This window comes from Cryptomeria japonica, chromosome 8 (assembly GCF_030272615.1).
Source record: "Cryptomeria japonica chromosome 8, Sugi_1.0, whole genome shotgun sequence".
In the NCBI taxonomy this organism is placed as follows: Eukaryota; Viridiplantae; Streptophyta; class Pinopsida; order Cupressales; family Cupressaceae; genus Cryptomeria; species Cryptomeria japonica.
Window position 1 is genome coordinate 708925791 of NC_081412.1, and position 22327 is coordinate 708948117.

Below are 22327 nucleotides of genomic sequence, written 5' to 3' on the forward strand. Positions count from 1 at the left end.
TAACTATCACTAGTGTTCAAGTGTTAGAAAAACTATGTATGATCTCTTATTGTAACTCGTAATACGTCTTTTTAAATTGTTTCTTATCTCAAAAATCAATAGACTCTTTGACTGTGATTGTCTTTTTTTAGATTTGAACTTTATTTGCTTGTAAAATTACGTCTAACACAAACTTAAAACTGTTAAACTTTTAAAAACTAATCTCATTTAAAACTGACTCTTCAACAATTACTTAAACACTAATGTCACTTAAAATTAAACTTTTTAACAATTAGTTGACAAAATCTAGACTCAACTAATCCATCCACCTAGCCCAACAAACTTTTATCTTCAAAATGTCAATCAAATCTCCCTTCTCTCGAGAGGAAAAGCTGATCCAATTTAGTATGAAGTCCATTGGCACATGTATAAAGCAAGATTCCTCCCCTTCCTCCATTGGTGGGTCGGAGTTTTTTCCCCTTCATTGCCTTCACTAGACAATAATAGGCAATATACAGAGCCCTAATCAACACTCTTCCCCACTTGCTCTGGTCACCCACCAATCCTCCAAAGCACTCCGACCAGACACCCACAAAATTCCTATGGACCCACCATAGCTACACCCAGGGTTAACAAACTACAATTAAGAGGTGGCCGTGTTTGACTTGTAACTGAGGTCAAGGTCAACATGAGCCATGACTACTCCACTATCAAATAACCAATCGGGATTCCACTGCAAGTCCTTTCGATACATTTTGACCTTTGTTTATTGCTTGTATGCCAAGTTTAAGACCAATTTGGACAGTTCTTTATACAGTTATTTGGTAAAGCCAGAAGGCCTAATTATGTGAGGAAAAAAGACCTACTGGTATAGAAGAATGAACTGCGAAAATAATGGCCACCAACAACAACAATGGTGTGAACAGTACTGAAATTCTGACCGCTGCTGCAGATGCCATCAGCAATCAGACATTGAACCAGGTTTTTTATCTTTATTTTAACATGTTTTCTGCCTCAGCTTGTTCAAAATCTTAATTAAAATCTTATTGAGTAGTTAAAGTTTCAATATTGTATTGCTAATATTAAAAAAATCTGATAACCGGTTGGAAATATGAATACCCATGTGGAAAAATGTGGTGTTTTATTGGTGCTTTATTTGTTTAAAATCTTCATATGCGGTTAAAATTCTGATATCTGTACTAGAATGTTAAGGAAACCCGAGGCTCATGTAGAAGTCTAAATACCCAAGTGGAAAAATGTGGTGTTTAAAGCCTTCTGGACATTTGTGGAAATCTTTAGGGTTTATATGCCCTCGAAACCCCGCGCTGTAGATGTTTCGTGCAACGAAGAGTGCTGTGGGTAAAGCTGTGAACTCTGGAAAGACATCCAGATCAATTTTTCTACTATTGAAGCCCTTGTCTTGTCTGTAACACTATAAAATTTGATCTGAAATTCATAAATAGGTGCATCCCATGTTATCTTTATAGCTTTATTGTTAGACACGTTTTTCAAGTTGTAGAAACGTTACTTAGTTTGTCCAACCATAAAGCTCCTTTGCGAAGTCCCTTTATGCCATATGGAAAGCTGTAGAAACTTTATTAACAGTTAAACATATTTTTAAAAGCCTCGTGGTGACATGTAACCCTGAATTGTTCAGGTCTCTGAAACTTGTGAACTTTAAGTCTTTATGAATTTTTTTGGTCTTAATCAGTTAAAGACATGTTTTATGGGTATGATGGTGGGGAGAACATTTGTAAACTAGGTACGGAGTACATCAGTAAGTGTATAGTTCTAATATATGTAAATATAATCACCAGCAGATGTGGGTATGGGCACGGGGATGAACTCTCGGTTCCTTTAACTGGGATCCATTGTGAATATCGAATTTCCCTTCCCTAATCGAGCTGGCCATTGTCTAGTGCCAATGGTGAGGCAGGAGCGATTATCATATTATTGACCTGGGTTCAAATTCCACTGGGCCTACTCCTGTTCTGAAACTGTGGTCCGGTGATTGAATGAACCACTGCCATATGAGGTTGGGTGCAAGTCTTAGGTGGCTTTTGATGAACAAGATGCCCCTTGGATGTGGAGTTTTAGTCAAAAGGATTTTTCAGTTGGACAGTGTGCTACCTGTGTGAGTTTACAACCTCTAAATCCCTGTGTTGTCTTTAGATTTTAAAACTTCCTAAGAAATGCTACACAAAGAACATGGATTCATCTCCTGCTAGATAGGAAACATGCAGTTTAGATATCCAAGAAACTGTTCATTTCATCTTGACAGATCGGCTGTCTAATTTCTAGGTAATACTATAAATATCTGTGACCTCTGTGCTAGATTCGTAAAATATTTATTGTGGATATCATACAAACCTATATAAGAGTTGCATAAAATTTCAATCTGAAAACCTCATGTTTATATTGCTATTAAGATCTGCTTTCCACTTTCCAGGCATAAATTGCAGGCTTGAAGCTAAACATGTTTGGCAGGAAGGAGACACGTTTCTTTTTGCTTGTTGAAAATGGAGGAGTGTGCATTCATAAAGGACTGTTTCATAGTAGCAGTGTGATATATCTTAGTCTTAGACTGAAGACTGTTCATCATAAAGTTGAGGATAAACATAATCTTAAAAAATTTATTGCTATTGAATAAAATTTCAAAGTAGTTTGTAACTAACTTAAAGAAATCTCACATCAAAATGATCTGGTTGAAGACGCTGATGTCAAAGGAAGCATGTGCTAATGAATGATAATATTTTATCACTGACAAAAGAAGAAGAATGTCAAAACACTAATAGACGAATGGTGCTAAATATGCTGTTATATTTTTTTAACCAGAGTTATTTTCAACAAGGTCAGATTAATCATATAGACATTCAATAATTGCGCCTAAAGTTTGAATTTTGTCCCAAGCATCTCTACAAAAGAACCTAAACGTCAAACTTTTGTTTAAATTTGCAATGATAGAGCCCAAGTCTTATTAGCATATTGCTGGCCAGATTAGGTGAGTGTATACAACTGTGTAAAGCTCTTTTGTGATTGCCATGCTCATTTTTATAAACTAGAAAATTATCAATGATATGTCACATGCTTAACCAAGTTGCACAGCACTTGTTAGAACCGAAAACAAATGAGGATTTATCCAATGACAGGTAAAGGGGATTGAGGTAAAGCTATGGTATCTGCTGAAAGTAAAGCCAACTTAAAATATATTTGATCATATTATTCTATATATCATTTCAAATCTAAGCTTGCATTATTGTTAGTTTTACAAAATATTGAACTCTGACTCAATCCACTATTTTAATTTGACCAAGAATTGGTTTTAGCTTCTTCTTGAATACAGTTTGTAGTTTGAAGAAGTATCAAACCATATTTGAAGGGTGATTATTTTTTTTTTTGGTGTTACAAAGGGATGCATCTTCACCCCTCAATATCCTAGAAGGAACAGGGTAACTTGAATCCCCCAACCCCTCTCCCCTATTCCTCTTCCCATGCTATTTTGGTATTCAAATGTTGTTTGTAGGATTTGGTAGAACATCGTGGCACTGCCTTCTCTTGTCTGTGTTTCAACTTTCATCATTCCCTCCAAAATGGGACTTGGTGGAATAATTTCTTGATTTGCAATTTCTCATCTATCCCTTTCCTTAGTCTGCTAACACATATTAGCTTTGAATCTTACTTTCCTACCCCTTTTCAATTTCCAACTCTTCTTCTATGGAAGTTTGTAGATCTGTAATCTTGGCTCAAAATGCTCAAAAAGTCATGCAAACTGTTCATTATTTGTTAGATTTGTCAGTTACTATAGACTTTATATGTTTTGCAAAAGGTTGTTGTTTCAACTTTCATCAATGAGGTTTTGTTATTCTCTTCGTTAATCTTCACCTAAGTCTCCGACAGATGAATAAGTGTTAAATGCCTGCATGAATGGAGAAAATTTATGTTGCGTATTAGCATCTGCTCTTTGTGGGATAAATCTTTACAAGGAAAAAAATTATTATGGAAACAATAATGTTAAGATCAATTCTCAAGGTTTCATGACATGTGGTACGCAATGAGAAATTGTGGGATAGCTAAACATGCAGGCTACATGTCAATATGTGAATGAAATTGAGAGGTAGCTAAACATGTAGAAGGTGAGCAGTGGGCAATGAAATTTAATGGTATTAACTCCAGTGGAAGACCAGGCAGGTGGCAGAATGCCATATATGGAATTAGATGGTGAAGTGAGACTAGGTAGCTTGTCACTTGTGTCCATTCTCCTGAAAAAATCTCGTTAGGTGCTTGACTGTAACAGCCATGAGACTTTATCCAAAAGGTATAAAATTATAAAATCAAGTATCTGTGATTCATTGGATTCTCATTCAATCATGGATTATTATCTTCTATAAGCTAAGCATATTCCTAAAACTCTAGTTGGAAATTTTGTTTGGTGTGGTATCAACAGGTTGGCTAAATATACAAAGATATGAGAGAATGTAAGTTGCAAGGAGTACAAAAGCTTGGCATGAAGAGAGAGATAAGTTTTAGGAGAGTTTATTTTGATTGTTTTTGAAAGCTAAACTATAAGTGGATTTCATGTGATAACCAGAACGTGTTTGGAATTGGTTGTTATGAACGTTTGTTGCAGAGGATAAGCTTTATAGTGTGCTGTCAGTTAAAATTACATTGTCAATTATCGTAAGCTAAACTTTTTCTATACTACAGAGATTTGTATAATTTTAAATTTTATATATCAAATATTCAGGAAGAAATTGAGTGCTGAACTATTCAAAAAGAAGTAAAACATTGATAGTAGATTATTGAGAGTATTTTTTTTAAAGAACAATACATTTTAAAAATAGAACAAAACTATTTGCAGATATCCTAGTTCGTAATCAATAAAGTCACTTTTATTTTTAAAATATTGCAATCTTAACTGCTGCAAAGTATTATGTTCATGTTTAGGATGTAAATAGGTTTTCAATATAGATGGCCATTTCTTATCGCAGCTTGCTGCTTTTGTCATCGTATTTAAGTATTCGCAAGAGTGGTTCTAGAGGTACCATTGACTTATTCTTAGGATCGTCCAGCCTAGGACCTTCAGCCTTAGATATTCCTTTATGATCATTATCAGATTCTGCATTGGCCTTTTCACGGTGATAGATGACGTAGGTTTTTTGTTTCAAACCTTGCTACACATGTAATTGCTTCTGTTCATGATTTTATGTTCTTATCTTTGTCAGCTCCATGTTTCCTTTTGGGATCCTTCCCTTACAAGATTATTTGTACTTAACTCTTATAATTTGGGTGGTAACCATTTTAAGTTACAGCTTGCTATGTTTACGTTTACTTCTTACTTAATGTTTAATTATTTTTTAGCAATCTAGGATTCCTTTATTCTAGAACTTTCTACTTTTTGAGTCCCATTGATCTACTTTTGGTCATTTGTGGACACTAATATAATTTCTTCTTTTTTCTTTCTGGTTTTCCAGGAGAGTTAAGTCAAATTGTATGTCCGTTTAATGTGATTTTTAAATTTTTTCCACCGATTAGATGCTAGCCACACAACAAAATTCTCTATTATTGCTGTGGGTTTGCACTACAGGTTTCTGAATAGTTGTTTAATCAACATTTTTGTAGTGACAGATTATGTCTATTGGTTTTTTTAGTTTTGGGTTCTGCAATGTCCACTGGAATCAGAGAATTGGGTAAATTGCATCTGTTACAGAAGTGGCAGGATTGATTGCCTTAATGGTGGTTGTCTCTCAGTTAAACTGTTGAAGGTCTTGAGATGAAACTAGAAGGTTTTCATGTAATCATTCATTTTAAGCTGAACTGGATGAAAAATGTTTCTGATATTTGTGTGAACCTCATCTTCCAAACTGTCACATCTCTGTTTATCATGTTTATAAGAGAGAGAGCGGAGAAACAGTTCTTTTCTTTAATAAATTATGAAGTTTTGGTGCAACTTTAATATATTTAGCTATTGCATTGAATGATTTGGAGTCTGGCCTTGTTTGACAGAAAAGAAGATGGAGAGGTTTCTGGAGTGGTTTCTGGTGTTTTGGGTCACAGAAGCAAGCAAAACAAATTAATCCAGAACGACCTGTACCAGGAAACGGAGTTCAACCAGTGGATGGTGACAATCCACCTGCAACATCAACTCTGTTAATATTGGCACCTCCCTCATCACCAGCTTCATTTTTAAACTCAAGCAATCCATCTGCTGCACAGTCTCCTGCTGCCTTCTTCTCTCTTTCTGCTATGTCAGCAAGTGTATACTCACCTGGTGGACCAACATCAAACATGTTTGTCACAGGGCCATATGCACATGAAACCCAATTGGTGTCACCTCCTGCTTTCTCAACACTTAACACAGAACCATCTACTGCTCCCTATACTCCACCACCTGAGTCCGTTCATCTTACCACTCCTTCTTCACCTGAAGTGCCCTTTGCACAGCTGTTTGCATCCCCGTTAGATGCAAAAGGTGCTTCTAAAAAGAATGGGTTAATCCTGCCTTCTCCTCTTACATCACCACGGTATATTCAAACAAAAGATCTTCAGGCTGCGTACCAGCTATATCCAGGGAGTCCTCTCAGTCATCTAATATCACCAAAATCGGCAGTTTCTGGATCAGGTGCTTCTTCTCCATTCCCTGACTCAGAATTTCCTCCAAGGTGGAGTACACATTCTGGTCAAGATGCCTCCTTTCCAAAGTACGAGCCATCAAAGATTTTTAATCTTGATAAGGTACCGCCAAGAGCTTTTATATTGTCTCATGATTCAGAGGTTTCCTGCCTTGCTATGTCAGAGACATTCCGTGTAGATAAGGTAAAGGGGATATACCATTCTAATATCCACTGTGGAAGTGAACAATATAATTCTACTTTATTATCAGATATGTGCTCTTCTAGTGGGGAAGATGTGCACCAAAAGAGAGTAACAGGAACAGATACATGTGGTACAAGTACAGTGAATGAATCTGGAATAGAGTGTTCAAGTAAATCTGAAGTTGATCAGCTCGAAGCAAACAGGGCATCATTTGGACTTAGTCCCAATGAAGTTGTGAGTACTTGTGATTCCCATTCACTAGTTTCAGGTGATATATTTTTTGGGTCCCAATTAGGGGCACAAAAATTGTACTCAGGAAATATAGCTACATCTGAGAAGTATAGCAGGAAGGAAGAGATGCAGATGACACAGTTAGGGTTGTCAGATGGTAGAGCTAATAACTCTACCATTTGCTTCAGCCAGTTTATAGAGGTCCAAGCTAGAAAAGACTCCGGGGATGGCCTTCTAGGCTCTGTTTTATTAGAAAGGTCTGCAACTCCAACTAGCGATGACTACTCCTTTGATATCACAGGTGGTGATAAACAGGTCACTGGACCAGGGATATCAGATAGTTCAGAACATGCTGAACATGAGCATGTGTGTCATGATGCTGACAAGTTACAGTATCCCTTGACAGCTAACCAAACACATTTACACAATTCAGGTACCAAAGACAAGTCACCCTTAAATCATTCAAAATATTGTTCTCAAACTGATGAGATATTTCCAAGTACTGGTGATTTCAAATTTGATAAGGTGGAAGGAAATGGTGACATTAGCATAAAAGGAGATTTGTGGGTAGAACATGGAGGGAAAAGATCTGCAGAAAATGGAATGAAAAATTGGAGATTTTTTCCTATCATGTCACCAGGAGTTGGTTGATAACCTGCCAACCAAACTTATAGTATACTGTTGTAATTATATGAGGAAATTGATTGTTTTGGATGCTGTTTTAGAAGTGTTTAGAATTATACGGATATCATTCAGGTTTAAAGTTTAATCAAAGTCCTGTACCATGAACCTTAATTCTAAATTATGTTAAATTTTTGCTCTTCTGGATCGTTTTTTTGAAAGTTAGACTGCTTATTGTCTACAATGTATATCCTTAATCCCTTTGAATAGCTGGAGATTTCAGCAATTAATTTATCAATTATGAAATATTTATATTACTCTTAAAATTGCCACTTGGAGAGCACAAGCCATGGAATATATAGATGAATTTGCTTGTATGGAATCTGTTGCAGGGCTGATCTAGAATGCAAGCTACATTTTTTAGTTGAATATGCATCTCAAACTCAGCTATCAATCATGTCCACGTTAATGGGTTGGTGGTATATGTGTTGAATTCCATCTTTTTACTTTTTCTAGGCACAGGAGGTGCCATGCAATTACTTCCTGGAAATTATTACAACGGGCAAATTTCATCTGTTAATCACTTGGGTGACACTGGAGTAACAACGTGGTTTACTTTGTTTAGTAAGCTATCTGGAATATGATAGCTGAATTGTGGTGGAGAACCTGCAGTGATAATTGAAATGCGTATCTCTTAAACCTTAATTTCTTCATCCAATGCTATCAGATTTAGGTAAAACATGCTCAATATCTAACAATATGCTATATAGGATTTGATTTCTTCCTTTTATGATATCAGATTGAGCTTAAACGTGCTCAATATTTAACAATATGCTATCTAGGAACTAATGGTAATCTACTATTTGGATTACTTTTGTAAAATATGTAGAAATCAGTATATGATGTTGAATTGTGGTGGAGGAGCTGCAGTAATTTAAGGAAAACACAAGCCTCTTTATCTTTGACTTCTAACTATAACACTACCAGCTAAACACCTTCAACACCTAATAGTTGTGAAAATTTTAAATAAATGCCCTGAGAAATCTCAGTAGAATTTGAGCATCTATCATATTTACTCTCATTGAAATATTAGCCTTAGGAAGTAGTAGAATTCTTGTGCTACTACGATGGCAACGACTTCGACTGATTGGAACTTGAGTTCTTTTATTGGACATTGGAACAGTTTTTGATATCAGAAACAAAAAATAAGTCTTATAATGCAATTGCTTAGAATGTTGTTCAGAAAGGCTTATTTGTTCAAGTGGAGTGGTCACTAATCTAAAGCAGAGGGATAGTTTTATTTAAGCACTGTGGGAAGGTTTTTAGTGATTATTATAATTTCTTGTATACTCCAATAGATTGTGAAAAGATATGCAAGGTTTGATTCAAATGTGCTTTGCAGTAATTTTCCTGACGATAAGGTGATCAAAAGGTAGGGTCAAATGGCTGTCATATTTGCATAGTATGCGGAGCTTCTAGAGATAAGCCATAAATTGATTGATGAACTGTTGAGTAAACTCTCAATTTTTTGTATGATTTGGCATTGCAATTTATGTAAATTAGTAATATATAATATGCTTAAAAAAGTTTTTAGATAGCCTGTTGAAGATAGTCTTTTATTGGTCTGGCTCTGGAGCCCATGGAAAACATAATTTATGCTTACTCTTTGAAAGGGAAGAAGCATGACAAAGGTATTAATTATGTTAGCATTCTTTGCCAAATGACAGCTTATATATTAGTTTTGAATTGAATTCAGATTTTTCTGGAGCATTCTTCAAGCTCAACGGTGCTGAGTATTTACATTGCGAAGATTTTGTAGCCTTGTACATTGTTCTCACAAGCATGATTACTGATGATTAAGAGTATATAGACCTAATTTGGGAGAGTTTCTACTGTTCTTTATGGACATTCTAATGTATTTTAGGCAAAGTGCCTTTTTTAGTTCAGCTTCCTTTGGATATATGTCTAGATGTGTGTATATATACAAATCCAAGCCCAAATTTGTTTCTCATTCGATTCATTTTTTTAGAACTGTATTGCCTATGAGCACTATTGCATGCTGTTGTTCCCTTTCCTTCTTGTTTCTTGTTTTGTTAATGCTTAGTTACTTCATTTCAAAGGGTGCATACCTGCTAATTTCTATATGGTATTAGGGTAGACAACTTTCTTAGAAGGCATCTCAACCTAAAGAGGGTCACCGAGAGATTTGTGCATCTATTATAAATTGTTGCAAATTTTATAGTGATTTTTGTAGGGAAGTTGGGGATCTATGTAAGGGCGCTACAGTCCAAATGTCAGATTTCTTCCATCCTTTTGATAGAGTTATTACATTTTTAGTGCTTTTTCATAAATTTGCTCTACGTGTCACAAATTTTGGAAAATATCTGACTTATTTACATTTTGAAGGGCACATCGTCTGATTTTTTAGATACGAAGGCATTTTCAGTCTAGTCCAAAGGCAACTTATCTGCATGCTCTCACAAGCTCTTTGCCCAATATTGCAAATAAGATCATAGAGATCTAGAGTTCAAGGACTGGATCACCTACCGGAAGAAACACAAATGGAAGAGGAAAACCATCAAGTTCAAGGTACTTATTTATAAGAGAAGAAACAAAAAGGTAGGCCACATTTTCCATGGAAAAATGTGACTAGTGCAACATGTTGCCATGAGCACACAATTTGTTATCATGGGATTTGAGATCTTGAAAAAGATGTTGAGAAAACTAGGAGGAATAAGTTCCTCTCTCCTTGAAGGTTATACTTCGTTCCATCTTCTATTTATAGTTCTTCTTTTTGGTTCATTGTATTGGTTGCTAAGAGGGAGGTATCAACACTCTTGGCATCATTGCTTGGGTCACATCAACTATGTGAAATTGAGCCAAATGATAAATAAATGAACTGTCTATGAATTTCCCCTTATATGCCTCCTAACACTGTATTTGGGAAAAACCAATGAGAGGAGCTTATGGAGAAAAAAAACTACTTATTGTCCATGTCGACATTTGTGGACCTATAAGAAGGCTCTTTAGGTAGGTCCAAATACTATGCCACTATTGATTTTCCATAGATCTATGGATCTTTTTGCATCAAGCATGAGGATGAAACCTTACACTAATTTAAGGAACCCAAAGCACATATCAAGAACCAATATTAGTTATAGGATCACATACTATATACATTGAAATATTTTTGCAATCAACATATTATTTCTACCTAAGCCCAAGGATGGAATGCAGAGTACGATTTGAAACATAGACACATGAATGAAACAAAATTTTCCCAAAAGCTTTCCACCCAATTATGAATCCATGTCAAGGCATTTTAGGTATGTGAGCAAGTCTAGAAAAGAGACTATATCTCCACACCTTGATGCTTTTATGACACTTAGATTGATAACACTATGATGAGGGAGTTGCTCTCCTACAATTCTTTGACTAAGCACCATGAAAAATGAGCTCTTTTCTGCCTCCTTTACCATCTCATGTGTGTAGATGACACAAGCCTTAGGTGAGATCTTATGAAATCCAACATACATTATTCTTTTCAAATGGCAAAAAAAAAGGGATTAACATTTTACAAAGCAACCACAATGTATAACTTTTGAAAGCATACAAAGGTTCTAATGTCGATTTTATAACGAAATTGTTTGGGACTTCTTTTCTTGTTGAAGAATGTACTTCTAGAGGGATGATAAAAAATCATTCAAAAGAAAAAGAGATGCCCAAGAATTTGAATACATTCACTAGTTTAGTCCATGTCTATGGAGCACTTCCAACCAATTTGGCATGCTCATTATTCTTTGTTGATAACATCAATTTTTATGTCCTTGAATGTTGAACTTCTTCTACAAGGCCAAGACATGGCTTTATATAAAGTTCATTTTTAGGAAAAGTGAAAATAACTACTAAAATGTCTATTTAATAATTAGTTGAGATAGTCAAGAATAATAATACCCTTGCCCAAGATTTGAGAAATTTAATGGGAAAGAAAATAGTAAATGGATTCTTTTGCTAACACATACAACTCAAGACCAAGAGGTTAACCTTACTGCACAAAGTACATAGGATCACAATTCTTAGTTATATGTTCATTAATGACGAGCCATGTGAAAGCTTAAAAAATATAATGTTTGCATTATATATATATATATATATATATATATATATATATATATATATTGTTTGCTAGAATAACCATAATAAGAGTGTACTTAATCCTATTATGAGTCCATTGAAAGTTGTTTTTTAAAAAGAGTGAACATTCTCTAGAGACCCCAAACCATTTCATGCCTTCCCAAACAATAATGGTGCTATAAGGATGTATCCACTTTTAAACATAATATATTCTTCAATATGACAATTTTGTTAAGAAATCTATCTCAAACATGCATCCCAATATTATTTATTTATTTGTTATGTTGTCCTCGATGGAAAGAGGGCACTCCACTATTGCATTTCTAGTCATGTGTTGATCTTTTGTAATGTGTACAAGAGGTTGTAAAAGCATCTAATGTTATTGTGATGTTTGAGAGCATCTTATGACATTGTAAGATGGGAGTTACTTATTATAGATTCTATGGTGCATAAGAGCGTTGATTATTAAGAGAGTTGCATTGAAATTTTGACTAACAATAGGGCACATGCTATGATGTGTCATAAGGCATCTTTGAATGAGAATAATGGGGCCAAAATAAAAATCTAAGTTGGTTATGATGGATTAAGACAACATAAGAGGATTTTCTAATATAAGCATGTTGATTAATCATGGTGGTTAGACACTATTTTTGGGGTACTATTCTCCTATAGTTTATGGTTTGCTATTTGCGATTTCCTATTTTATATCTTCTACATATTTATACCTAGGATGAAGATGTAGTGTTGTAATTTTTGCAGGGATTGTGTTGTCAAAATTTCTCCAAACATTTGTTGGTTGGTCCCTTTTGAATAGTGGAGCCTATTGATATATTGCAACAAGATTGGTATTGTGAATACATTGATGCAATATTTGGAATAAGGGTTTTGTCATTGTAGTACTATTTTTTTCATAAATTCTCTTTTGAAATTGTTGGTGCATATTTTACAGGCATTCTTTCATGTTGATTGTGAGGAGCTAATCTATAATTCCCCTATTAATGAGAAAAATGAGGATGCGTATTAGTCTCCTACAAAGGAGTGTTAATGAGGACAACAATATGGATAAAGTTCACAACTACAATCATTGTAATGAAAAATTGATTGAGATGGATGACAACTTGAATGATTTCCAAGAAGGATGAGAAAGTTCAAAGACATTACTAACAAGATTCACGACTGTGAGGTTAGCAATGGAAAATGAATAGAGATGCATGGAAAGATACATATTTTTGTAAAACGAGTTACATAGGATTGAAGATGCTTTGAATGATATTGTGAACACTAATGATGATATGATGAGACATGCTACTTCTGATATTGTAATTTTGTACTAAAGCTCTAAAAATGCAACCAAGTGCATGAAGATAAAACTAGTTCTAAAATGAAAAGGATTCTAGGTGGATACTACAACTTGTTCATGGGAGGATAAATTGAAGACCATGTGCAAGGATTAGAGAGACCTTATTGCCCATCATGGGGTGTAACTTTTTCCTTTCGTCCATTGGTGCTGATTCTAGTACTGCGCTTTGCCCTTCTTTTTGTTATCCACTTTGGCATTTCTCCATTATAGTTATGGTGTTCCTTTCGGTATCGTTTCTTGTTTAAGGGGCTCTTCTATCTTTGTTCTTATGTATTCAAACCCTTCTCCCTATTTAATTAATAAAAAATATTTGCCAATCACCATTAAATTATTAATCATCAACTCTGTTATCATTTCTAGATTTAATATTACATATTTTATATGCAAATTATAGCCAAACCCAACAATACCAAATCCATGAAAAAGTTGTGCAACCTGTTGAAGCCAAACCCCCAACTAGAAAATGAACTAACAACAAAGGTATTATGATAATTTTTTATTCCATAAATTACCAATATATTAAAATGAGCTTAAAAGTAGAATTTAAATGCTCATTAAAGTGATGGGAATGAATAGAGTAATTGTATAAAAAAAAATGATTAGGTATACAACATAAATAAATATCATAGGACGAGAGAGACACAACAAGAAACCCAAAGTGGGAAAGTTAGTTCAATGTTACAAAAATAAATAAAAAAGATTTAGTTCACTTTCCACTAACATGTCAATCGAATAACACTTCTTTACTTTCTCCCTTGCTTGCTTTCAAAATCCATCATGTTTTCAACCTTGCAATTCACTTGTTGAATTTAAAATTAAATCTCTTCCCAAAATGAGAAAACGTAAAAAAAAAATCACTTGGTTCAATTTTTTAGTACCCCATCACATGATTAACCATATTTAAAAATTTCTTCCAATAGTAAATAATTCACACTTTTGTGTTTACAACAATACCTTCTATGTTGATAAGTAGGAGGCATTTTCCACAAGTCAAACTATGATATTGCTATCAAGGTTCAACTGTGTAGTTTTTGAGTCAAACTCATTGGCCCATGTTTCATGAGTAGTGGCTCACAAGAACCCATCTCTCATGCGAATGAATGGTCCATTAGCACTCATTGCATCTAGGTGATGCTCACATGGGTGAAGCATTGGGAGTTCCCGAGAGGTCACCCATCCCAGTACAACCTTGGAGGGAACTCTGTGGTTAAGCGCGCTTGAGTTGGAGTAGTATTGGGATGGGTGACCTCTTGGGAAGTCCCAATGCTTCACCCCTATGAGCATCACCTAGATGTAATGAGTGCTAAGTGGACCATTCATTCTCACGAGAGATGAGTTCTTGGGAACAACTACTCATGAAACATGGGTCAATGAGTTTGACTTAAAAACTACACAGTTGAACCTTGATAGCAATATCATACCTTCTATGTTTTCCAACTACAACCCTATACATTTGTCATTTTTTTAAAACCTACATAACTGATAAACCAACATAAAAATTCGCATGGTTAGAATTTTTTATGCACCTTTTTTGAGAATTTCACTTCCTTACTATCCCCCCTCGACTCTACCCTTTCATTTCATTGATTAAAGACAAATATTGCAATATGAAGTGTTTTCACTCATAGAGTTCTTTCAAACTTGCAATTTTTTTGTTGTCATAATAAGCTCAACCATTAAGTAGACATATACATAGTACTTGGTAATTTAAGTTAAACGAGAGATGAAATAAAGTTCTAGGTTTGTTAGAAGATACCACACATGCTAATATCAACATCAACAAGACCAAATTTAGTCATGTATTAAGTGAGCAAGTATAATATAAGCAAAATCATAAATTTACTTCATGAGGATGTAATATGATAGGAATAATTAATGCATAGAATAATGATGTGAAAGTTTTGAATTAAATATACAGTTAAATAGAATAATAACTATGCAATAATACTTTGAAATGTTTAGTAATAATATCTATTTAATTATGTAATAATAATTTGAAAATGTTTAGTAATGATGCAATGTTATTAAATTGGATCACTAAATACTCTTTAATACTCTTTAATACTCTTTACTTTTATTTAGGTGACAAACAAGGCTATAGAGAGACTTAAGATATTCCAATCTATATAGAGATTATTTTTTCTTTTTCAAGGAAAATATATCCACAATTTGAGATCTAAACAACATTGTTCTAAAAATATAATATCTACTAAAAACGTATTTAAAAGGAATGTTTTAAATAGAATATTCTAGACTAATAGGTATTGGGTAGACATTTTGAGTATTTATTATGTTTAACAATTAGTCTAATTTTATCACCCCTATCTTATTATTTATACATGATGAAAATTGTGATTACATCGAAGGTGTTGGTGTAAAATTATGTCTCATAATTACACTTTACTTAAGTTGATTTAGGGTAATGCATTTCATAGTAATTTGGATATGAGACACTTAAAGAAGTGTATTGGAGTAAAAGGTATTAGTTTACTTATTTAATTAAATCATATTGATTTAATAATTAAGTCACATTTTCTCTATTTCATTTAAGCTAAATTTAGGAATATTAATAATTAATTATTAATTGATTTTAGGGTTTTCCATTTTTAGGTTTGATCTCCTTTTATAAGGATTGATCCCTTTGTAATCCTTAACCAATTTGATTATCATTATTGCATTCTTTTGCTCTAGGTTTTCAAAGCAATCTTTGTGTTTTATGAATCTTCCATTGTTGTGACAGGTTATTTGCATATAGGTGTTCACTGGGTTCTGTGAGGTATTTCTACAACTTTTACATGGTATCAGAGCTTCAGACCTGAGGCTTTCCCGTTCTTCTGATTGAGAGATTCTACCAGAGCAGGTCTTTTGTGCAATTTGGATTGATTTGAACCTCACCGTTGAATCCGACATGTGGGAAATAGTCAAGATTGACCTTTTGTTTGTCAATTCTTGATTCACGGGGCCAGATCTGTGAGGGCTTGAAGACTCAATTTTTTTTTGTGATCTAGGGGGCACCTGTTTTTAGAGAAATTTGGGCCCAAAAGGACCTCACGATTGGATTAAAAGGTCAATTCCATGAATTTTGATATATAATTTGACTATTTTCAGTGACAGGGGCATCTGGAACATGATTTTTTATTGGCACATTTTCGAGACACACAAATCCATACGACCGTACTTGCATCTATGTTAGAAATATTTTCAAAAAAAAAATCAACTGGGTGGTAAAAAAATAAATTTTTGATAGCTAGGTTTTTAATTTAAAAAAAATAAAAAAAATCAAGTTGGTGCAAGTTGTTAAAAGATTATTTGTAATTAACAAAAAACAAAGTCAACCCTTTGTAGCAAAAGTACATTGCATCATCGATGACATCAACATGACATCATGCTGATGTCAGTGGTATAGTCAGCATGACGGACAACATGCATGGCTCCTGTGACCCTCTTTGTGTCCTAAAAGAGGGTTTTTTTTCTTTCTTTCTTTTGGCCATAACTTGGGCATACGATATCGGTTTTTGAAAAACGAGATATCGTCGGAAAGCTGGTTTCATCTTCTTTCCAAATATGTGGGTTTCATTACCTGGTTTTTCTGCTGGTGTATTCTACATACATTTGAAGTCAGAGGTATTGTTTTCAGTCCCAAGTCCATAATTTTTTGCCAGTTTCTCTGATTTTCACAATTCCAGTGGCATTGGGATGGTGTTTCAGATCTCTTCACAACCATCCATAAATTTTTTCTAGATTTTACTCTAGGTACATTTTATTTAGTTTTTGTGTTTTCAAACTCTGGTGAATTACTTGGACAAATGAGGTCATGGAAACTTCTCGTTTACATGGGATGACTTGTTTTTGGTTGTTCTTCATGTATTTCCAATCTTATATCTTTTTTTGATTTTATGAGCTTCCATTGTAAGCACTTATGATTTTGTAATCGCACTGAGATAAAATGCCTTTGTATTGCACATGTATTATGAGATCTTGCACATCAATTTTGTGCCTTATTGTACTTGCACTATGATATAAAGTGTCATGGGGGTTTGATGTTTGCCTTCATACCTTTCTCATGCGTGTGTGCCTTGGTTTGCACACCCTTTGTATTTGCTTGTACTTTCATGTCTGCATGGTTAGATGTTCTTGGTTCTTCTTCATGCACTACATTATGGATTTCAGTTTTAGTGTACATGTCATACCTCTCCCTTGTCAGCATTATGGGGGGGGTTTCTATTGTTGGTGCTAATGCTTCCCTAGTTTCGCATTGGAGTGAGCTATGTATTCAGTATTTGTTCCTATGTACTAGGCAGATGCAGTGACTGGTTACCCATGCATTTTTGTGAGATGAAATACTTACCATATGGACACTCTTGCATTCCTATTTTTTGAAGGCAACCTTCCATTTTTCATTTGATAAGTTCTTCAGACTGTTGGTACTTATGCCATCTGTATCTTTGGATTCCAAATGTTTTGCTTGTATTTGCCATCTGATTCAGATTCAAGTAGTTTCATTGTAGGCACCCATGTAGATTCATGTCTTCTTGATCTTGCCCATCTTTTGTTTCAGAGGAGGTTCTTATTTTAGCATCTTAGCAATCACTCTACGACAAAGTTTGCAGCTTCTTGATGCTTCAATGATTCTTCATGCTCGTCTTTTGTTTCTATCTTTTGGAACATTCTTGTTTGGAGGCTTCTTAGTCCTTCACTTGAGATTTCATCTCTTCTTGGAGAGGAGTTTGTTCCCACTGGGTTTTCTCCTTTTTCTCCACTTTACAGAGATTTCATTGTACTTGGGTGCCTCATCAGGCTTTGTTGCCGATACCCATTTTATCTTTCTAGCATCTAGTCCTTAGTTTTTTTAGCTTCTCCCTAACTTCATATTAAGGGGGGGTGTTAGAGTAAAAGGTATTAGTTTACTTAATTAATTAAATCATATTGATTTAATAATAAAGTCACCTTTTCTCTATTTCACTTAAGCTAAATTTAGGAAGCTACACTTAGGAATATTAATTATTAATTTCTTGTAGGGTTTTTCCTTTCTAGGTTTGACCTCCTTATATAAGGATTGATTCCTTTGTAATCCTTAACAAATCTGATTATCATTATTGCATTCTTTTGCTCTAGGTTTTCAAAGCAATCTTTGTGTTTTGTGAATCTTCCATTGTTGTGACAGGTTATTTGCATACAGGTGTTCATTGGTTCTATGAGGCTGTATTTCTACAACTTTTACAAAGTGTGCACAAAGGGATAATGTATGTAAGAGAAATTCCACCTTTTGTGGTCTTATCTTCTCGTTACATTCCACCTTCGATGGGTGATCCACCTCTTGTGGAATATTTTATTATTTCTCTTACCTACCCTTACATAGTCATTTCTCATTGAGCCATATGTCATGATTGTGTGATCACATATCCATATGGTCTTACCTTTATAAGAAGACTCATCTACATCGCATGAAATTTTTGATGATCTAGTTGATCAATATTTTGCATCTTGATTATAATAGAGTATATTCTTATCAAATCTATTGTCTCTCTTTTGTGCTATTTAATGTGCTTCTAGATCTTGGCTATATTTGAAAAATTCTTACATGGTATCGGAGCCATTGGGGCTTCATTAATTAGTCTTTTTGGAGAGATTTTGGAGCTTTGCTTTTTTGGATCTAGGAAGCTCACATTTTGGGGGTATCCTATGGTGATTTCGACCTCACCGTTGAGTCTGGGAGGCCATTTCCATAAATTTTGGGTATAAATTTGCCTATATTTGGTGAAAATCATATTTCGGGGCATTGGAGGAAAAATTTGCCTAATTTGGGCGTACGGTACGATTTTATTTAAAAAAAAATTATACTGCAAAAAATATTTTCATTCTTTATTTCTCAAAAAAAATTGCAGAGTTTTTTTATTGTTGTAAAAGTTTTATTTATTAAAAAAAATAATAAAAAAGATATATTTTACGATGGGTTCCTCCTGACACTGTACTTTGCGCATTTAAAAATTGTGTAGGGAATTTTTTGGTAGCTCTTCTCACCATACCGCTATCACTGGCCCCCTCTTTCTTGACATGCTCCACCTCCCGTGCTTCGATGCATCTCTGGGAGGTTCTCTTCCTGACATTGATTTCTCTCGCTGGGCTCCACACAACCACCAGAGCATCTCCCGTTGGACTCCACGTAGTAACCAACTAACTTCTCTTCCTGATAGTTCCCCCATCACCGAAAACCTGTATTGCTTCCACTAACACATTTGGACACATTTTTCGATGAAATATTGTCAGAATTTCGACGGTTATGTGTCCTAGGTTCGACGAAATGGTGACGAGTTTTTTGTCGTTGAAATTTTGTCAGAGCGTCCGGCATAGGACATTTCATCGAACAACTAATGAACATTCCATCGGAAACCAATTTCACCTCGCACAAAACCATGCAACAATTTTCGTCGAAACTCCAACGGAAACCATGGTAGTTTTTCGTCGCACATATAGCATTCCGGTCGAAACCATGCTATACGTGTGGCGAATTTCTATGACATCGATCATTGGAATTCTGACAGACTGCCACTATACTCCGACGAGAATGTTGTGCCTCCAACGAAAAATTTCGTCGAAAATTTAGTAGTCTTGTCGGGGCATTTTGGGGGTGTTCGTCGAAATTCCAATGAAAAGTTAATATTAAAAAAAAAAAAAAATGTCAGTCAATCTCTCTCTCTCTCTCTCTCTCTCTCTCTCTCTCTCTCTCTCTCTCTCTCTCTCTCTCTCTCTCTCTCTCCTCTATCTCTATCTCTCCCTCTCTTTGCCTCTCTTTCTCTCTCTCTCAGGTGTCTCTATCCCATTCTATCCATTCTTTCCCTCTCTCTCTCTCGCCCTCTATCTGTATTTCTCCCTCTCTTTGCCTCTTTCTTTCTCTTAGGTGTCTCTATCCCATTCTATCAATTCTCTCCCTCCCACTCTCTATCTCTCTATCCCCTTCTCCCTGTCGGCCTCTATCTCTATCTCTCCCTTTCTTTACAAGGTTGAGAGTTAGGTTTGGGGATTGATGGTTCACTACAAACTCTCTATATCCATATTATTTGCATTACATATCAGTACAAACTTAAACTTAGCTTTGGAAAATTTTACTTGGCTTATAGATGGTTAAGTTACTCTAATTTGGTTAAGGGTTATAGAAGGTTGTCGAAACTTAAACTTAACTTTGGAAAACATCAGTGCTGTCGAAACATCAGTGCTATGAGGTTTTTATTATCAAATAGAGATAAGGGTTTTTGAGTATCATGAGGTGATAAAAGATAGCGTGAAAGAAATTCCAAGAATACGATTAAAAAACCCTTGAGTTCAATCACTCACCAAGAAGTGATAGTAATGAGAGGTTTTAGATTAGAGAGACACTATCAAAGGAAGACTCGAAGCAACCAAGTTACTATTATGTAATTTTGGGTAATGTTTTAATTGCAAAATTATTAGTTCAATAATTGCAAGTTTTGTGTAGAAGATGCTCTAAAATCTTGAAATGTAAGACTATTTATGGGAAGCCTTAAATATGAGGGGATATGTTTTTGTCTTATTTACATCCTTAGCTTGACTAAGCTCAAAATATCCATATGTATTTGATAGTGACAAACCCTAATGATTGCATTTACAAGATGCTACTATTGTAAAAAAAAAAGCAATCCATCTGCAAAGCTTCAAGAAAATTAAAGAGAGGAAAGAAAACTTGAAAAATATATAGATTTATACCTTCCCACATAGGTTGTATTGATCCGTCTTAAAGCAAATATGAACATCAATGGATTCAACCCCTCGTAACAAAATGAAATAGAAATGGTGAGTTATTTCCATGTAAACCATAGTCAAAGTCAACCATCAATGAGTCTTTGAAGGGTAAGCATACCTGAACTATTGCTCGCCTAATCTATAACCAACATGTATCAACAATTACATAAGTGTTAGCTTATGTGGTAGAAAGTAAAAAAATTAACCAAACAAAATACAAGAATATACACTTAATTTAGTCAATAATTTAGGTAATTTAGTCAAATTACCTGGCTTGAAATATAGCCACATCGCTCACAGATACCTTGTTCTCGCAATTATGTTGAAAAAATAATGAAGTTCTCAACCAATCTAATGATGTCAAGTATTGCTCTTAGTCTGAAAGATTGGGACTTGAAGCATCAGATGCCCCAAAGACAAGAAGAAAGAAAATATGGATAGACTAACAAGTCTATATTATGAAGCATTGGATGCCCCAATTAAGACACAAACACATCCAATGCTTCATAGTATAGGCTCGTTAGTCTACTTATCTTTTCTTTTAAGGTTTGATGTTCACGAGAATCTATAACTCTACGTGTAAGAAGCCGATCTATAATTATGGATCATGATTATAAAATGAAATTACATTAGCATATAGAGTTAGTATATCTAACCCTATCTCAAAACAATCATGTTATCCTACCCATGGAAAAGTATCCAACAATACAACATCAAGAGGTTATAATAGCTCTTGAAAATTAAAGAGAGAAAAGAAAAATTGAAATATATATATATACCTTCCCACACAAGTTGTATTGATCCGTCTTAAAGAAAATATGAACATAAATGGATTCAACCCTTGGTAACAAAATGAAATAGAAATGGTGAGTTATTTCCATGTAAACCATAGTCAAAGTTAGCCATCAATGAGTCTTTAAAGGGTAAGCATACCTGAACTGTTCCTCGCCTAATCTGTAACCAACATTTATTAACAATTACATGTTAGCTTATGTGGTAGAAAGTGAAAAATTTAACCAAACAAATTACAAGAATATAAAATTAATTTAGTCAATAATTTAGGTAATTTAGTCAAATTACCTAGCTTCAAATTTAGCCACACTGCTCACAGATACCTTCTTCTGGCAATTTTGTTGAAGACAAAATACTGAAGTTCTCAACCGATCTGATGATGTCAAGTATTTCTCTTAGTTTGAAAGATCAGGACTTGAAGCATCGGATACCCCAAAGACAGGAAGAGAGAGAGAGAGGTTGATTCCCATGAATGCCAAACCTTAAAAGAAAAGATGAATAGACTAAATATTCTATACCATGAAGCATTGGATCCCCAAAGACACAAACACATCCAATGGTTCATAGTATAGACTCGTTAGTGTACTCATCTTTTCTCTCATCTTTTCCTTTAAGGTTTGATGTTCATGGGAATCTATA

General features: G+C 34.6%; 1 protein-coding gene across 1 annotated transcript; it reads left to right on the forward strand.

Annotated features, from left to right (window-relative positions):
* The first annotated feature begins 516 nt into the window (after nucleotides 1-516).
* Nucleotides 517-7970, forward strand: LOC131071291 (uncharacterized protein At1g76660). The gene is made up of 2 exons (XM_058007083.2): nucleotides 517-960; nucleotides 5983-7970. The coding sequence occupies exons 1-2, from the start codon at nucleotides 874-876 to the stop codon at nucleotides 7672-7674; spliced, it is 1779 nt and encodes a 592-aa protein (XP_057863066.2). The 5' UTR covers nucleotides 517-873; the 3' UTR covers nucleotides 7675-7970.
* Nucleotides 7971-22327: the final 14357 nt, after the last annotated feature.